We start from the raw sequence: 19,538 nt of genomic DNA, 5'->3' as shown, positions 1-19,538 counted from the left end.
GTGCTCCATCCCAACAGAAGTGGAAGATCCGATGGAATGCACCAGTCAACATGTGTTAAAGCATAATGTTTGCAACGATGCAGAGCCATCTTCCACACTGCCTACAAACATCTCAGAGACCCCAGAACTGCAAGGGCCTGCACCTTTTCATCAACGCAACACAGGTGTGTCAGCTGTGCTTCCTACAAACAGCGCAGAAGCCCTGCGCCTGCCAAGGCTTACATCTCTTCAACAACACAATGAAGGTGCATCAGCTGTGCTTCCTACGAACAGCACACAGACCCCAAGCCTGCAGAGGCCTGCACCTCTTCAACGCCCAGAAGCAGGTGCGCCAACACCTCAAATTGCATCACCTCTTGTCAACGACAACGTAACTTCTAGCAATGATCAACGGTTGAATCAACAACCAGCACAAATTCTAGAGATTGCACCACAGCTAAATGCTCCTGCAGCATCATTCTATCCTGGTGTGCCTGATCCTTATTCACCAGAGAACTCTCACACCCAAGCGGTCCAACAACTTTCTTTGGCACCAAAGAGTAAGAGACCAGACCTTCCTGAGTACGCCAAACAAACCAATCATCGAGACCTCATCACTGCTAACCTCTCAAAGTTCGATGATCGTCCAGAGAACTACAGATCCGGGAGAGCAACCTTCAAAGCTGTTGTTGGTGATCTCAACCTTACCACCAGAGAGGAACTCGACCTACTCTTTTCCTTTCCCCTATTCTCATATTTCTGCAGGTTTATAAGTCATCACCACTGGACGAACAATGACCCCAGCTTCGACTTCGATGAACCCAGTGTGCCTGCTCCATCACCATCACCAAGGTATGGTAACACAGCAGCTCAACACAGAGACTCACGTGGAGCTGTGTCTACAAGAAAGACAGACATCTCACCTCCTGTATCATCCCCTCCTCTATGGAGTGATTCACGTGGTGGCAATTCACATCCTGTACCATCTCCTCCTAAATGGAGCGATTCAGGTGGTGGGGATGAATATGCTACAGGTGCTGTGCTTCATATGGCCATTTTGCTAAAAATTGTAAAACCTTTGTCAAGTGCACAGAATGCGATAGCGACAAACACGATACAGCTACGCATCCTGATCCACTTTCAGGCAATACACAGCAACCACCTGTATCCAACCCTGCTTCTAGTTATGGCGGGGAGCAGCATGGCGGGAAGCATCAAAGTCACGCTCCAGTCACCAACGTTTCATCTTCACCCAATCCCCAAGTTCTGTTTAAGGACCAACGAGCTCAAGAATCGAAAGACACCAAAACCTCCATAAGACTATTGAAGAACTTGTCTTGCCTCTAACCCTTGAAGATTGAACTCGTTGCTTTCCTTGTTGACTTCTGACTTCAAGAAGAAAAGTGCCTTCAACTTGATCCAGACTATTGAGGCCCGAAATGACAGTTTTTATTACTGCAATATATATGCATGTTCTTTTATGTCTTTCAGGTCTTGAACGCAACAAGCAAAACCTCAGCCTGAAATGGCAGTTCTTATTATTGCACTATGTATGCATGTTTATTTTATATATCTCAGGTTTTATGTCCTATATGGACGCATGTTTACTTCTTATATCTCTCAGGTTTTTATGCCTCATATATCATGTTTATTTTGTATCTTTCAGGTTTACGTTTATATATGTATGCATGTTTAATTTTTATATCTCTCAGGGTTTTATGTCTATACCTCAGGTTTATTACTTATATTTCTTAGGTGTTTTATGACAGCAGCAAACCACAAATGTGTATTTTCATTTGCACAACTACCATTATGCGATTTTATATGGTGGTATTATGAAATACCAGACGAGGAGTATGCTGCCACCACGTGGCTGTTTTGGGAAATTATAATATGCTAATTGGGTCTGCCAGTACCTTTCCCCTTTGTGATGTATTTCCTATCCTGCTCATGATGCTGTACTAGGATCCACCCCTTCTGGGTTGGACTTCCCCCTTCTCCTTGTTCCCTTGTGTTCCATCCTCCATTGTAACATCTGAACACAAGCCATGCGGACAGTAATCCTGTTACTGTCTTTTGACCTTAAAGTACCGTCCAGTACCGCCCAGCACCTTCTCTGCTGTAACCTTCTTCTACATGCAAAATAAAGGTATTTCAGATGAACCAGGTGCTTTATGAGTTCACTGTCTGGAAAGGGCCGTTAATTGTGACTAAATTCGCTTAAACAGACCAGTGCGTCTTAACAAGGAATTAAATCACTAGCACAACGAGCTTGATCCAGAATATATATAGTTGGTTTGAAGACATTCAAAGCACTTGTTCTTCAGAAAAGTTGTTGTATATATCTGCCAGCTCTCCTCAAATCAAACATAGTATGAATATCATTAAGTTCTTAATGTTTCTTAAGTTCCATTAAAAACCAACAGAAAGATGTATGGATTAGGATCTTCCACAACCATACATGATAAAACCTAATGGTATCGTTCAGTTGAAGTTTAACTTGCAATATTTCATTTTCATAATGGTGAGCCTCTATATCTCAAAGCCATTTGAATTTTTTTTTGTTTTATTCTCTTTTCTTTCAGCTTTTATTTCCTCAACCTGTTCTGTTCCCTGAAAATATTTATAAATATTTCATTTCTTTAACTAATCTTTTTTTTAGTCAGTAAGTCTCATATCTTTCATGCTGGTTTTATAACATAAAACCATTTTCACATTTTTTTAAAAAATTAAGCTAGCTTTGTTTATTGTCCAGGAACTGGAATTAATTTTTGTTAAATGAAAAAGCCATGGTGGCACAGTGGTTAGAATGTAGTATTGAAGGTTAACTCTGCCCACTGCCAGGAGTTCAATCCTGACCGGCTCAAAGTTTATTTAGCCTTCCATCCTTCTGAGGTTGGTAATATGAGGGTCCCCACTTATAGAGGGCTGTAAAGCACTATGAAGCTGTATCTAAGTGCTATTGCTATCAATTTTCTTCTTTTTTCTATGCACCTGTTTTCTCTGTGGTTTCTAATTTTCTGTGCTATTCTTTAAAACTAACATTTTCCTCAGATTTTCTTCATTCCTGCCTCACTTTTTCTTAAAGCTTTTTAGTCAGATAAATTGATTTGGAAGTATACAAGTTGAATAAATAAATAGATAAATAAATAGATAAATAAACAAACTCCTTTGGGAACCCATATTATACTGCTATGGCTTCATGTGCTGAAACCAGGTTTATTTGATTAGAAGTAGCAAATTTAATTTGGAAATAAATAAATGTAGTTTAAAAACTTGCTGTCACCAATCCAAAATAATAGGGGATTTATTATACTGAAATGATCTCCTTATCAACTATTTTCATGGCAGGGTAATATTTAGAGAAGTGCTGTTATATTCTGGCTCTCATTTATTCAGAAGGCCAATGTTTTTATAAACAACTGAAATGCTCACTATATCATATGACCAGATAGATTTATAAATAATTTATAAAGATATAAATTGTTCTTGTTCGGACGTATATATCTGTGCTTATTTGCACAATGTTTCCTGATCTTTGGGGGGGGGGAATATCTAATAACAATGATACTACGGAACTTAAGTATAAGATTACTCCTTTATTGTGCTAGTTTTACTATAATCTGATGAAGCATAAGGATAGTATAATGGTGTTATTTCTTCACATTTATTACATATTCCATTACCCTCCCAATGGCTCTGTTTAAGATGGCTCAGCCTTGCTAAGCAAGGAGAAGTCATAACAGCATCTGCTCCTTGGTCTGTCAGTGATTTTGATATCATGATACCATGTTTAGAGGTTCTTCTTTCTTGTGGTTGGTTCCAGTCAATATTGACAGGGGGAAGAAGAGCAGGCTGTTTCCACAGGCCTTGAACTAGGGATAGTATCAAGCCTTTGTGGGATTTATCATTGGTTATGAATTGTTTGTTTGTATGTCAATGATTTTTGCTTATCATTCTTGTTGTTAAAAGTTGTCAGTTGCCTACTGTCTTGTGGACTCAGATAATTTCTAAATTTTAAAATTAAAGTAAATAGTCCAACTAAAAAAAATGGAAGTATTAAAAAGGCAGCATAAGCAAACTTGTTCTATGTAGTGAGTAGAACGACCTCCATTTGGGATTCTGGAGCTCCCTTCCTTCAGATGTGTTTTGTGTTGTGTTTGATCTGCACAAATCAAAGCACTCCCTTGTGAGACATGTTTGTTGCTGCTTTGTTCACTTTCATTAAGACCTGATCTTATTAGAATGAAAATTATAGACGAATTGACAAGTGGGAATCACATCTATGAATAACAAAAACTTTCCTAGGAGTAGAAAACCAGCATGCAAGGCAGCAAGCTGAGATGGAACTGTTGCCCTGGTTCCTTACCTATTAGAAGGATTCCCTGAGACATAAGCCCAATTTCTGCCTATTTCAATGATCAACCTAGGTACTGGTGTGGCAAAGAAAAAAAGCTGCAAAATTGAGATACTGTAAGAAACTGATATATATGACATTGAAGGTCAAGAATAACAAAAAGGCAAATAATTAATAAGGGGAGAATTAAACAGTTCCTTCACTGATGAAACAGTACCTGGATCAAAAATATGAGACTTGGTGAAATACAAGATCAGTTAATCAGAATAAAGCTGGAAGGGACCTTGGAGGTCTTCTAGTTCAACCCCCTGCTCAAGCAGGAGATCCTATACCATTTCAGACAAGTGACTGTCCAGTCTCCTCTTAAAAACCTCCAATGATGGGGCACCCACAACTTCTGAAGGCAAGCTGTTCCTCTGGTTAATTGTCCTCACTGTTAGGAACTTTCTCCTTAATTCCATGTTGCTTCTCTCTTTGATTAGTTTCCATCCCTTGTTTCTTGTCCTGTCCTCTGGTGCTTTGGAAAATAAGTTGACCCTCTCCTCTTTGTGGCAGCCCCTCAAACACTGGAATACTGGTATCATGTCCCCCCCGCCCCAGTCTTTCTTTTCTCTAGACTAGCCGAAACCCAAATCCTGCAACCGTTATTCATATGTTTTAGTCTCCAGGCCTTTAATCCAAAATACATCAAATTCCACAAAAGCCAAAGCTTACTATATTATTTGAAGGCCTCAGTGGGCTAGGACGCTGAGCTTGTCGATCAGAAGATCGGCAGTTTGGCGGATCGAATCCCAAGTGCCGCGTAGCAGAGTGAGCGCCTGTTACTCGTCTCAGCTTCTGCCAACCTAGCAGTTCGAAAGCACGTAAAAATGCAAGTAGAAAAATAGGGACCACTATGGTAGGAAGGTAACAGCGTTCCGTGCGCCTTTGGCGTCTAGTCATGCCGGCCACATGATCACGGAGACGTCCTCGGACAAGCGCTGGCTCTTCGGCTTTGAAACGGAGATGAGCACCGGCCCCTAGAGTTGGAAACGACTAGCACGCATGTGCGGGGGAACCTTTACCTTTACCTTTAACTCAAATTACAATTTGAAATTTTACTTCTTATCTACGAACTACTGTTTCCCGTATTTCCACAAAGCAGTGTGGAAATTTCATAGCAATCATCCTATCCAGTCCACATGATGAGCTGAGAATGAGATGTAAGAAATACTGGAGCCATGGAGGAAGGTTGGGCAAAGTTTAAAAGGCAGTTTCCAATTGCATGATTTGAATGGCCAAAATTGGTATGTTTTTACTCCTACCATTAAGGAAGTCACGCTGTGTGTCCAAGATGAGGTTAATGTCAGTCACCCAGCCCTGGGCAATCTCCGGTGTTGCTGCCTGCAGTACATAACGGATGGTGCCCCGTTCTGCGCCACGAGAGATCAGTGCAAATTTGCAGGGATCGTTGTCCACACAAGGCTCCAGGCCCAAACAGCTTACCTGGAAGAGAAATGGATCGACCTAGAGTTGTGACTGCAACTGAGACAGACTATACCCTAGATTAAATAAAGACAATAAAATGAAATTGGCCCAGGAATAATCCAGACCACACGAGTATGGTATCTTTTCCCAGGCAACAATGCTAAAAAGCCAGAAAATTATATTAATAAAATAGGCACTCAGAGAGAGTAAGAGATTCAGCAATCAAGCAAATACAAGTCTTTACTTATTTTTCTGAGAGTAGACTTAGGCTTAGCTTATTCCAATTCATAAAACATAAAACATGTGCCATACAGTGATATATTGCATAAAGTACAGTATTACAACCCCAGTCTCAACATCACCTTTTTATTTTTTGGCTGCCAGTACAGAAATTGTATGGCTTTTGGGTTATATGGTTGTATCCTGATGCAAACAGAAGCTACGTTCATTGATTGGTGTAAGGCATGGAAATCAAACAAATATTACTTTTCCCCATTAGATCTGCTGCATTGTTTACCACACAGGTTCTATTTAGTCTTGTCCACATATTCTCAAATTGCAGCTGTAAGTCCAGATATCTGCATATATCAAACAGCATACCAAATTTACTATGTGATATTATAGCATGCAAACAGACAAGGCCCCTGTAGAAAGGTGGGGCACCTAACTTTGGATATGGAACATTTCCACTGTAAAGTCCCTTATGAGTAAGTGCCAGATGCTTAAGTGTATCTCAGTTCCTCACTGTCAACTCTGGAATACCTTGATGCTGCTCTTAAAGGCATATGTTGGGGCAGCATATGGACCACGCCTTCGCTCCAGGGTCTCACTTAGGATGACAATTTGCTCAAAGAGAAAGATGCGGCGCTCACGAGCCCGGGCCAGGATCCCGCCTGCCTGCTCTATCACCAAAAAAGTGTTCTGCTGCAGCAGTTTCCCTTGAGAAGTCAGCTTCCCCTAAATAAAATAAAAAGTAAACTGCAATTTATTCAACTGTTTAAATGGCATATAAAATCACCCTACTCTGAGAGCTGAAGGTTAGTATGGCCTAGCACACCCTTTTAATGCTGCTCTATGTCAAAGGCTAGACTAGACATGACTAGACATGACTAGACGCCAAAGGCGTACGGAACGCTGTTACCTTCCCACCGTAGTGGTCCGAAGGTAACAGCGTTCCGTGCGCCTTTGGCGTCTAGTCATGCCGGCCACATGACCACGGAGACATCCTCGGACAAGCGCTGGCTCTTCGGCTTTGAAACGGAGATGAGCACCGGCCCCTAGAGTTGGAAATGACTAGCACGCATGTGCGGAGGAACCTTTACCTTTACCTTTTATCTCAAAGGCTCTTTCCCACCAAAAGGGAAGCTTTCCCTGTCAACAATTTTCTAAAATGTAGCTTGGGACAGCATTCACATATGCCAGAGTGGTAGTTTAAACAACTGCACCATCGAGTGTTTCAAAACATCTATCTTAAATCTTCCTTCCGGCCAAAATGTCCCTAAATCTTGTCCTCACCTCTCCCCGCCACCCTCACCCCTGTGATATCCTATATTTTAAGCTCCCGTTCCCAAGTATATTTGTACTGAAGTTGAGATCCTTCAGAAATAGCCAATCAAGACCCTTCCTTGAAGATGTACAACCTTCCTATCACTGTAAGACTGGAGTGATGATAGAGGGCGGTGGGAGAAGAGAATCATTTCAATGCTGTCTACTGTAATCAGCTAGCTAATCAGAAAAATCAGAACTAAGAGTCTCCAACCAGACACCAATCCTCAGAATTTACCTCAAAGCCTTGAAGACGTCCCACATTCATCATGTCATTGCAGCGTTTGGGAACAAAGCACATAACGTCTACAGCTTTCTGAAATTCAAACGTAGGGAATGAAGCTACAGAAGATGAGCTGGATTCTCCAAGACTGATGCCACTGGATATATCAATTTCAGGGCTCATCAGTGAGCTATAATAACCTTTTATTCCTACATCTTAAACTACAAAGGCGAGGGTAAATTGAGGGAAAATCACAAAATAAGATCTGCTAGTCATACAGAAGGCTTCGCTGGCCTGAGATCTGAAGATACAGTATATCAAATATACAATAACTGATATAGGATGTGGATCCCCCATCTGCCAATCTTCTCACAACTGTCAATCTTGTAAATGCTGGGTGGTATTCCAACCAATCCACAGGATATTCCAATTGGTCCATGTGACTGCAATTTTTCATTCAAAAGCAATAGTGTAATATTGAGATTATTTCTAGGGGAACAGTGGCTCTAAGATAGCTCCCACTGGTTTCAACTCCTACCTCCAGCTGTTCTGTGTCCTTCCCAGCTTTGCTATAATACTTCAGGAAATCCTGAAGAGAGCAAGAGAAAGAAGAGAGGGAAAGAATAAGTGTTTTTATCAGGGAGAGAAAGAGAGTTACATGAGCTAGTTGCTCATGAGTTCCATCCATTGTTACCATTGTTCTATAGTTACCATTGTTACCATTAACTAGTTACCATTGTTCTATGACTTAGCTTACATCAGTGTATACCAATTTGGTGTCCCCTTCAAATACGTTGGGAATATAACTCTGATTGTTTTGCACTCGGCATCTGCTAAACCCATAATACTCTAACAGCATGACCACTTATGAAAGCTTAAGATGGCCAGTATTTAATATTTGTTATGTATATACGGTTAGGTGTGTGTCATGTATGTGTTCCACTTTGAGAGCGGGCAACTAAATTTAATTTTTTGATGTGTGCCGTTGGGCCCACTGTAAAAAAACATGACAATCTTATCTTATCTACAGTCCAACACATCTGAAGGCTACCAAATGTGACAAGAGTAATATAAACTCCAATCTCCTTGGAGAAGAGGTGAGTCATGATTTAGAACTCAATTGTATCCCATCCGAAGATAGTTGGCAGCAGCAGAGCCATTACAAAATCTCAGTGCTGTGTATTTTGTTTGCATAAAGGCCAACATTCCCATTAGGCAGGAATCTATAACTGGATCAATTTCCCAGCTTTTAAGTCAGCTACACGAACATTTGTGTACATTCACGTACTGTGCAGAGGTAACGCCATTTGGAGCAAAACTATTGAGGGTGGGTTTTTTTTTTTACATCTGCCAATTTTTCAAATCATAATCACACTCATCATATTGTGAATATCTTAACAAAACACATTAAACTATATTAATCTTGAGAACAGCTGAAATTAAAATTCTAAAGATGAACAATAATTTATTTATTTATTTTAAAAAATGCAAGCTTGTATATAATTCAACCCATTATTGGACTAATGTAAGAGAAAATATAATTCTTTCAAAGCATCCCCCTCTCTCTAAATTATGTTCCCAGGGTCCTGGGAAACACTAAAACTTGTTAGCTTTGCCATAAAATACTCAAAAACCTGAGTGATATCAATAGATTTAGAAGATACTAAAAGATGAAAAAGGCTCAGGGAAGTAAACCCATTAGAAAATAAATACATAAAAGAAGTTCCCTGCCTGAAATACTGCCTCTTTGTTTTCTCAAATACATCATTGTCTTTATAGTACTGCTCCCATTACTTAATAGAATCTAGCCCACAGTTGACCTCTCCAAACACATGATGTATTGCTAGAGCCAAACAAATACATGTGTACTGTTATATCCAATCACAGCTACATTCTAATTTGCATAATTAATTCCTTTGTTTAGAGGAATTGCATCCCTACCCCTTTCTAGGTGTTTATCATAGTACCAGAAGCAACAGAAGCAATCTTGCTTCAACAAAATTATGTGCTGGCTTTCATGTATTTGTTTGGCTCTAGCAATACATCATGTGTTTGGAGAGGTCAACTGTGGGCTAGATTCTATTAAGTAATGGGAGCAGTACTATAAAGACTGCTTGGGGAAATCGGTGAGTGTTCTAAATATTATGATTATGATTATGATTAATAATCCCATCCTTCTCCGAAGACTCAGGGCGGCTTACAATCTAAAGCAGAAATCAATGTGCTTAGCAATAGCCTTCATTCTATGTATATGCCTGCTTATTAGGGCTTTTCCCCCCCCCAAGCGGCATTATTACAAAGTCAGCTTATTGCCCCCAACAATCTGGGTCCTCATTTTACCTACCTCGGAAGGATGGAAGGCTGAGTCAACCTTGAGCCTGGTGGGACTCGAACCTGCACTAATTGCAGGCTGCTGGTGTTACTTAAGGAGGCATTAGCCCACTGCTCCACCAAGGCTCTTTGGTTAAATAGAAAAAAAAGAATGTTAATGCTTCTAGGATAACTCAGTGGGGTAGGTATAGGGTTGACAGCAGTACCTAACAAAAAATGGGCCCAAAGCAGCTTTTAGTTGGAACAACAGGGCAGGAGGGAGAGCAATAATGTTGTAATAATTCCTCAGCCTGAATTATTGTGCTCAGTCTGTGGACTAGATAGAATTAATGTCCAGTAGGGGGTGACAGAACACCACCAGTTGGAATGGCCACTCCTTTTGTGACATTTCACTGGCCTACTGCCCTAGAGAAAACCCAGATGCTATTAGGAATCCCTTTTCACCAATTGCTTTCCTCTGGATTCTACAGCAGCCACCTCCAACCTGGTACTCTCCAGATGGGCATTCGTGTAATTAATGGGAGTGAAGGCAATTGGAGTTTCAGCCATCTGGAGAATAACAGGCATGGGAAGCTTGCTCTTTAAAGATCAGCAGGAAATATGCGCATAGATTCTTCCTTGCTGGAACTGCCTTCAAATTTGGGGACCTTTGGAGATCAGTCTTTTTGCCTTAGCTTTGGAGATCAACAATCCACTTTCTGCTTCAGCACCTTGAGCAGCAGTTGGTATTTCATAATCCGCTGTACAGGCTTGATAAGTAAATCGTTGAGCTGCAGGCGATGCCCCAGTTCCTGCTTCAGTTCCTGGAAAAGAGAAAATGATGTACAGCCAAGTCTGTAAAAAAATGTGTGGGAGATTGACTGTGCATGCTATACAGATACCACACAAAATGTGACATGCTTTAAAAGGACACCTGCAAGTGAAAGACTAGTTTTAGAGACTTGGGAAAGCAAGATGGAAACACGCCCCCCCCAAAAGCTAACATTTAAAAGCAGCTTCACACATTTACATATTTAGAATGGAACTTAGCATAGAAGAACATTTGCAGTCTTTTATTCTTTATCTCTGAGCAGAAGGGCCCCAGGGATAAAAAAAAATTCCTCATTCTTTCAAAAGACCTTTCTTTCCCACTTAGCTCAAGGAAAGGTATTTCTGAGAGAAAAGACAATTCTGTAGCCTGGGGCCAGTCAACCAGCTGCTCATCTACTACTTGTGCCAATTTAAAGAGTTAATGCAGGCAACCTCTGATGGTAACATGGCTTTTAAAAATCTTCCTCAGTCAGGAGTTCTCACCTCAATTACGGCTAACAGATGCCCAGAGTTATTCCCATGGGTTTCACAAATCATTGCCTACCCACATTTAGATGAATGTGTGTGGTAGTGTGCGAGAAGAGGCAGATGTGTTGGGTGGCACTGGCTCCATACAAATGCTTCTCCTCAAGAAGGGAGCTGCTGGGTGACGGGACCAAAAGAGATTGCCTGGAGTTCATCTGCATTGGCTCAGAAAGGGACACACTAGAGCACAAGCTCAAGGCTCCCTTATGCCGGCAGGAGATGAGTGAGACACAAGCAAGTTATGTGGTAGAGGCTGAGGGCAGAAAGAAAGAACAAAGCAGCAGTCAAGGCGCATAACCCCTTACCTCAAAGTAAGTGTCAATAAACTCAGAAACAATATGCTCAGATTTGGGTTTGTTCTGACAGTAAACAACATACATGTGCAAACGACGCTCCTAGAATACAACAGGGAAACAATTCAGTGGAACACTTTGGATAAAACTTAACAACGTGTATGTTAAAGAGACAGGCCCAAAGCTCCTGAGCAATTTATGCAAGTTACTAAGTCTGATGAAAATCTTACTTTATGGCACATGCTGCCTTTGCCCTTGGGACATTTTTATTGTTTCATCATTATCTATGCTTAAGCCAGCATTTACTTCTATAATGCTTCCAATTACACTTCAGGAAACTCAGAATTAGTTTCTTCTAGCAAATTATAAGTAAATGCATGTATAATTTTCATCGCTTATATTTCACAGCTTGTAGTTGTAACTATTGAATATACATACTTATTAAGAAATAAACGTAGTATTTTTTTCCTGATCTCATGCACACACACACACACACACACACACACACACACACACACACTTATAACATACATTTATTTGGGATCAGAGCTTGTTTCGTTGAATGATTACGTCAATTTTGTTCAATTACAGGAGCTTATTTTGTTAAATTGCTACAGTCAAATAGTAGGCTAGGAAAAGCATCTGATTTTAGCAAACTTTCCTTTTACAACTATGGGTTGATCCTGGAAATTCACTGGAGCAACAACAAAATAATTTTATAGAAAACAAGATCCAACCAGGGTGTGAATGATTCATGGCATCCCTCCTCTCTTTGGACTTCGATATTATTTAGAATGTAATCCTTTTTTTAAAAAAAAAAAAGTACAAAGTTATCCATTCTAAGGCAATGTTCCCAGTTTTCAAAGGTGTTTTTAAAACATTATAGTGTCCAGACTTCTTCATTACTGTATAGTGAAATTGTTTTATGAAATAGTCTTGTGCAGCATAGAATTGACTGGGACAGATGCAGCCTTTGACATGGAATAGTCCATTCCACCTTCATTCTATCAGAAGAATGTTCCTTTTTCCAACCTTCATATATTTGGTAACTCTCATAATCACCAACTGAATGGCCAAAGATCATGATGCTTGAGGATTATGAGATTTAAAATCCAACAAAGTGGGGAAATCTGTGTCACAGGTAAATAATGTTTCACTTTGCAACTCCATACCTCATGTCATTTGCACTGTTATCACGCTATTATCACCAGATGTGGGACAATAATTACTAATACTCCTAGACAATAAAAAACCTCTTCTGTCCAATATGCCATAAGTCAGTCTAACAAATGCTTGATAAGAAAAAGGGATCAGTATCACCATCATTAGAGCATCTAGATTTTTTTTAAGCTGAGTAACAGATTTCCTCCTTTATGCTTAAACTTGCATAATCCCTAAGTTAATGGAGCTACTGGACATACGTTCCAGAGGAATTAGATGATTCAATCAAACTAAAGCTCCATCTAGGTCAGCATTCGGCTTCTGACCATGCCATTCTGAAAATGTTTTAATGCATATAAAAAGGATAATTGTTTTGTCTCAGTCTTTAAAAACTAAAAACATATGCTCCTTGATACAAAAATTTCATTTAATCATTCTGCTTCTTATTCGGACAGCTTTTCTACCCTCCTCATAGCAATTGCAGGGACTCACGTGCTTTATGAACAGCTCAGCCAGAAGATCAGGATCCTCCAGACATTTCTCCAGCTGCTTGAGTAAATAACTGCAGTTGGGGGAGGAGAGGGAGCAGATATGGTACCCATGAGATATGTGCCCTTATCCCATCTTCTCATTTTTTCCTCCTGGCTTTTATATGATAGACTTAAATCAAAGTGCTTTTCAAATGAGGCTAAGAAATAGGAGTCCTTCTCAGGACTGGATTCTTTTGGGAAAGAAAGGAAAGAGGATCACTAATCCATTCAGCCATAAGATAGTGGCCCATTGAAGCTCTTGTCCCTTATCTTGCTAATTTCACATTGGCCAGGTTAACCTAGTTAGGTAATCACTGAGTCAATATTAGCCCTTGAAACAGTTGCCAAGTCATAATCCAAAGTTACACTAGACTTCTCCCAAATATGGCCCCTGGAATACCGTTCCCATTATAGCAATTTGGCCTAATTATTGGAAAGTTCTACCTTTCAACAGAAAGTGCCATTCTCAGGAAGGACGGTTACCACATGCCATGCTCTACCCAGAATTGACTGCTTGTTCACTCACTCTTTATGCCAGTCATAGATCTGGTGGATGTTCCCAAAGATTATCTTATCCTTGCCCTTCATACCTTCAGGGATGCCACGGGTATTCATGGTCACCATATAGCCCTGCAAAATCAGAAGAATAGGCTAGAGGAACTATTTTGCTTCTTCTTTAAATCATGGAAGGAGTGAATGAAGGAGGGATTAAGACAGGATTCCTGTCCTGACAGAAATGAGGGGTGATGGGCTCTGACTTGGTAACGGGGAGAAAGGGAGTAGATGGGCAAAGACCTTATTTATAGCAGCTACGGTGTTCTGAGTTTTGAGGAATCCCTGAGAACCCCTGATATTCAGAAACACATCACAGATTCCTCAATGAGAGCAGAGCTGACAAATTCCCTTAAAAAAAAGTCTGTCCATTTCATCAATGAAATATGTCACAGAAGAAGATTTTTTGGGCTGGTAAGATGCCTTCAGAGAGAAATGGTTAACCACACATTGACCTGCTAAAATAAAGATCAAGTTGTTTACCTTGAACATGGTACAAATACCAAGTCTGTACCAAGTTGCATCACGAACTCAAAAATCCTTACCTAGAATGTAACCCTATACCTCATAGTGAGATAGGCATTCTGCATCCATGATATTTTGCTTGGACTGTGACTCCCATTAGTCCAGTTAACAATATCTCAAAGTAAAGAGATTATTGCAATTTAAAACCAAAATATCTGGGGACTACTGTACTATGCTGAGATAGATTTATATTCCCTCGGTAGTGCTTTTATTAAGTTGGGAAAAGAAGTACCCAATTGAACTGCACAATAAGAAGCAAACAGGCGCTCTTTTTCAAGGACTTCAGAAAATATGAGGATGACTGACAAGCAAGGAACACACATTGCTACTAACTTTTCTTCCATTTCCTGGTATTCATCAAAGTTTAGGAATTATTTCTGTACTACCCTCTCTTTTCCATTAAACCATTTTGACTATAGCGCTTTGACTATAAACCTGGAAAAACTGAATTCTTGCAAAACTGTGAGAGTTCAGCTAGAAGTAACTCATTGGCGGTAATGAACTGAGGACACTTTAAAATACAAGTTCATTTTAGATATGTAGCAATAGAAGTTCAAATAAAATGGGTAACAAGTTGCAGAGGAGGAGGAATGAAAGAAGACAGATCAGCAGTAAGCAGACAGAAAATTAAAGTCAGTAAAGTATAAAAGGAAGCATTATTCTTATTACAAAGGGAGGTTCGGCCCAATTCAAGAAAAAGTGTCACTGAATGCACATTTTGCAAAATAATTGTATCTGAAAAATATTTTAAAAATCCAGAAAATGAAAGACCACTTGTTAAAGATATTAAAAACAGAACAACTTGTATTACTTTAATACAAGTTAAAAATATAAGAAGCAGAAAATTAGCCACAAGTGCAACGAAACCATTATAGGATAACAATATAGAAGGAGTCATTATAGGAACCAGGGAAATTGGCAAATGAATCAAATGAATTTTGTACATTGGTCTTTACTTTAAAAGTTGCTGAAAGTGTACCCATGCCTGAATCAGAATTGATTGAAAATAAATACATTTCCCCCCCCAAAACAGATCAAGGCTTTGCAGCCAGGGGGCATTCACCCAACAGATCTTAAAGAACAGTGGAGGAACTGCTGAAGCATGAGATAAAATGTGTAACATCTCTTAAATCAGACTTCTTAACAGAGAACTTGGAAGGTAGCCAATATATTAGCAATACTTTTAAAAGAGAGGAAAAAAGAAAACAACATCCAGGAAATTACAGGCTTGCCTGAGATACATTGATGGAAAACTCAAGATAACTGGTATTGTAAAAATGTGCAGAAGCACAAGGCTTGTTAAGGAAGATTTTTTTGTGAAGGGAGGTTCTGCTCTGCCAGCCATTTAAAATACGGTACCGTAGTCATCCATAATAAAGTTGCAGATACAGTAAGTGATCCAGTGAGTACTGTATTCTCAGCTGTTCAGGAAGCTATAATGGGGTGAGCAAGCAGCTCCCATGCACCCTTCAACTTCCTTTTTTGGACAGCCTAAATCAGTGATGGCGAACCTTTTAGAGACCGAGTGCCCAAACTGCAACCCAAAACCCACTTATTTATCACCGGGTGCCAGGTGGGACGTGGCCCACTGGATGGGCGTGGCTGTGGTGGTAATGGCAGACTGGGTGGGTGTGGCCAAAGTGGGCATGGTCACCTCGATGTTGCTCGTGGGGAGGGATGCCTGTGGGGGCCGGACAGGGTTGGGAGAGATCCATGGGATCTCTGGCAGGTGGGGTGGTGGGCAGGAGGCTCGTCCTGCGGGGTGAGGTGAAGCAGGGTGGGGGTGCCATTGCCACGGGGCAAGGTGAGGCAGGGCCAGGGCAGTTGCTGCCAGCGAGTGCATGGGGGCTGACGGTGTCTGTCAGCAGCCAGAGCCTGCTGGCTCCTTGACTGATGCACCCTGGGGCTCCGCAGCCCGCTGCCAGCAGTTCAGAGAAGCAGCATCTGAGCTGGACAGCTGGCTGACAGCTGAGGAGGCAATGCAGTGGGTTGTGCCTGGGAAAAGGAGAGCATGCGAGGCCAGGAGGGACGGGATGGGGGGGAGGGAAACCAGCCGGGCCAGGATGCATCCGGCCACAAAGGACCTCGGGCGGCTGGTTGAAGAGGGACAGTTGCCATCTCCGGGGCATGGCACCCATGCCCACAAAGAGGGCTCTGAGTGCCGCCTCCGGCATGCGTCCATAAGTTCGCCACCACTGGCCTAAATGATTCCCAACTCTGCTGCTGAAAACTGATGGAAAATCATTGATAATCAGTACTAAAAGGCCAATATTAGCACTGTTTCTCTAATATATTTCTTCCAAAACAAGCCTCCAATAGGATGAACCCACATATTTTAGCTTTTAAGAAAAAAACTTATCAAATTTTCAAAAAGAGATATAAAAGAAGTCAACAGTTCCAGCCTAGCAGAAAAATGTGATTTTAACAGGTGAAATTCCCGACTACAAAAATGTTGCCCACCCTGCATATGAAGCAGTCAAATATAAAGATATGCAAACATTTCCATTTCTAAATTCTAATTCCAATTCTAAATGAAGAGGGTTGTTTCACGTTTGACCCACATGCAGTTAGGGTTGAAATAGCGGGTTCTGAATTAAAAATCAGGGCTTTTGAAGCTGAGTCTGAACGCCAAACAATTTGTACACAGCTAGTCAAGACATAAGAGGAGGGATGGGTTGCTAGTTTGAAAGACAAGCAATAGGAGGTGGAAATAAATAAATAGGGTTCAAAATGGAAGTAAACACAAAGAACAAGCTGATGCAGTGTTAAAATTTACAATTCAGACATTCAACAGAATATTGTATTGTAAAATACTATGCTCTCTACAGGATATTACATCTCACCCTGTTTTGTTTCCCCCAATAGCCAATAAATATTTTGTATCCATAAAGCATGCAACCAGCTCTCATTTTGAGTCTTTGGGATTCTACTTTTGACAAACATTTGTCAAAATTTAATATACTGTGAACCTCTGGACATGGGCAGCCCATCTCAAAAAAACGAGACACAGACTAGAGGAGAGAGAAAAAAAAGAAAGTCTTCTCTTCATAAGAAACTGGGGTTTTCAAACCTCAAAGGAGCATTGTGTGTCCTGAGTGGCAATGCAACAAATTCCCCAAATCATATAGGATTGCCTTGGGCCAGTCCATAGGTACTTGAATGGCTCTTCAGACTGAAGGTTAGAATCAAGCCTTAATTTTTCTTTTCTTCTGCTCTCGTCAAGCAAGAAGACAGGCAGTGCCAAGCAATCTATTCTCTTTGGAGGATGGAAAATATTTTGCCCAAGATCCCAAAAGATCTGGAGATGGCCCGCTGATTGATAGGGAATTAGTGTCTAAGGTGTAATGTATATGTGTGCACCTCCACAATCTGGCCCAGGTCTTCCACGTACATCTTCTCGGTTTCAATCAACTCCCTGAGAACAAACCTGCAGACAAGACGAAGCAGCAGTGTCTAAGGGGAAGGAAATGCATTGTGTGAGCCCTGTTCCCTCTTTTCTTATGCATGGCATCCCTCCCATCTCCTTATTCTGCACACATGTTGTGCCATTTACAGACCTACACTAAAGCCTTCTCTCTGCTGAGGAGAGACTTGTATGACACAAAGGACCTTGCTTGCAAGCTGCTTAAGATGTTATAAAGCAAGTGCAGTATGCTGCAAATATCTGTGCAGTCAGGTTTTTTTCCCCTGGAGTATTACAGAAATGTTGATGCATAATTAACAATTGATTCTATATAGCATGTAGTCATAGCACGTTTGGAATGAACACTTAGGACCTGTGGGATATACCCTGAGTACAAAAGCTATGAAATAACTCTTGCTTCACCCACGTGTAAGTTTGTGCCTCCGTGCTTTTCAATATCCCAAGGGTCTTGGGGCAACATCTGCTACATTTGCCTTCCACCTAGTCCTGTCTTTGTCCATTTCTCCCATCATGGTTGTAAGCTACTGCACCAAGGAAAATCACTTACATACTCTTTTCTAAGGCACTATGCCTCTCCTCCTCTTCCTGCTCCTCAGAGCCTGGGGGCTGCACAAGAGGTTCCAAGGGAGACGCTGAGGTTCTGGGATCCGTGGGGAGCAGAGAGGGCTCAGGACCCTGCCAAAAAAGAGGAGAAAAAGATTTCATTTCATGTTAAAATTTGCAACAGACCACAATACGTTAAAAGGCAGGATGGGGACCCAATGCAACTCAAGATGTCTCACTCAGGCAAGAAGAGTTACTTGGTTTCCCATTTCCTGTAACCTCATTCAGAATATGAGAAGTTTGACAGTGCTCAGGAAGGAATATTAATCACCAATCCAGGTTCACTTTTCCTGTTTGGAGCAGATTACTTGTTTTTGAGACTGGACACTATTGACATTGGGCATACATCCCTTTTGATTTCCCAGCTTCTGAAATGCAATTTGAAACCTCTTTACTTCTGAAATGTTAGACGTTATGAGGTAAATAAAGCAAATTGCTGACCTACCATGAGCTGCTCCAGGTTTTGCGGTAACAAAAATCCCAAAGGGAAAGAAAATACGCTAATGCTCCAAGTTATTGGAGGCTTGGCAGGTAGCTGATTCTTTGCCAAAGAGAAGAAAGTAACAGAACCCATTTCTTTTTAAACAAAACAAAACAAAACAAAACAAAAAAGCCCTCCCAATTTAAATGCCTTATTTTTCATATACAGTATACGCGGAAAGTGAAACTGATTTACATGGATTTGGTTCTCAGGTCATCTGTTTTAAGAAAAGTAAAGAGGTATATAATCTGTGAGCTAAATCAAGAACTGCTTCTCAATAAGACTTACATCAATTTCCAAAACTGAGGTTATTTGTAAAAACTAGACATTCATCCTTCTTTAATGCCTGCCAAATTTCACAATGAAAGTATTATTGAATTCTGTGGTTCTTGAGTGCAATCTGTTTCCTTCTATAACACTTTTGTTAGAGAAACATTGATATGGAAACATCAAACTTTTCCCACCTTACCTAACTACAGTATTATGGCTTTTAAAGTTCGAAATTGTATGGCATTATTATAAATCAATGAACACCTATTACAAATACATCTTGAAATTTGCTAATAACGTTTTGGTCAACAAAGCATTAATAGACTGTAGTCAGAAATTTTTGTACATAAACATCTGAGTAACAATGGGCTTCATCTGAACATAAGAACCTATCTTATGTGGAATCAATCCAATGGTCTAAACCAGGTACATCCAACCTGCGGCCCATGGACTGTATGCAAC

General features: G+C 40.6%; 1 protein-coding gene across 3 annotated transcripts in view; it reads right to left on the bottom strand.

Annotated features, from left to right (window-relative positions):
* ARHGEF25 (Rho guanine nucleotide exchange factor 25) overlaps positions 1-19,538 on the bottom strand; it is a gene marked incomplete at its 5' end in the record, with an annotated part of 100,817 nt that overhangs the window by 11,624 nt on the left and 69,655 nt on the right. For all 3 annotated transcript variants that reach the window (XM_081316591.1, XM_081316590.1, XM_081316592.1), the window contains 10 exons: positions 5,641-5,821; positions 6,566-6,760; positions 7,587-7,664; positions 8,110-8,160; positions 10,613-10,705; positions 11,543-11,632; positions 13,184-13,253; positions 13,748-13,851; positions 17,659-17,725; positions 18,270-18,397. In XM_081316591.1, coding sequence (XP_081172717.1) covers positions 5,641-5,821; positions 6,566-6,760; positions 7,587-7,664; positions 8,110-8,160; positions 10,613-10,705; positions 11,543-11,632; positions 13,184-13,253; positions 13,748-13,851; positions 17,659-17,725; positions 18,270-18,397 — 1,057 coding nt within the window. The remainder of the gene's footprint in view (positions 1-5,640; positions 5,822-6,565; positions 6,761-7,586; positions 7,665-8,109; positions 8,161-10,612; positions 10,706-11,542; positions 11,633-13,183; positions 13,254-13,747; positions 13,852-17,658; positions 17,726-18,269; positions 18,398-19,538) is intronic.

This window comes from Vipera berus, assembly GCF_964194415.1.
Source record: "Vipera berus genome assembly, chromosome: 2".
NCBI lineage: Eukaryota > Metazoa > Chordata > Lepidosauria > Squamata > Viperidae > Vipera > Vipera berus.
This window is presented reverse-complemented; position numbering and strand designations above follow the sequence as displayed.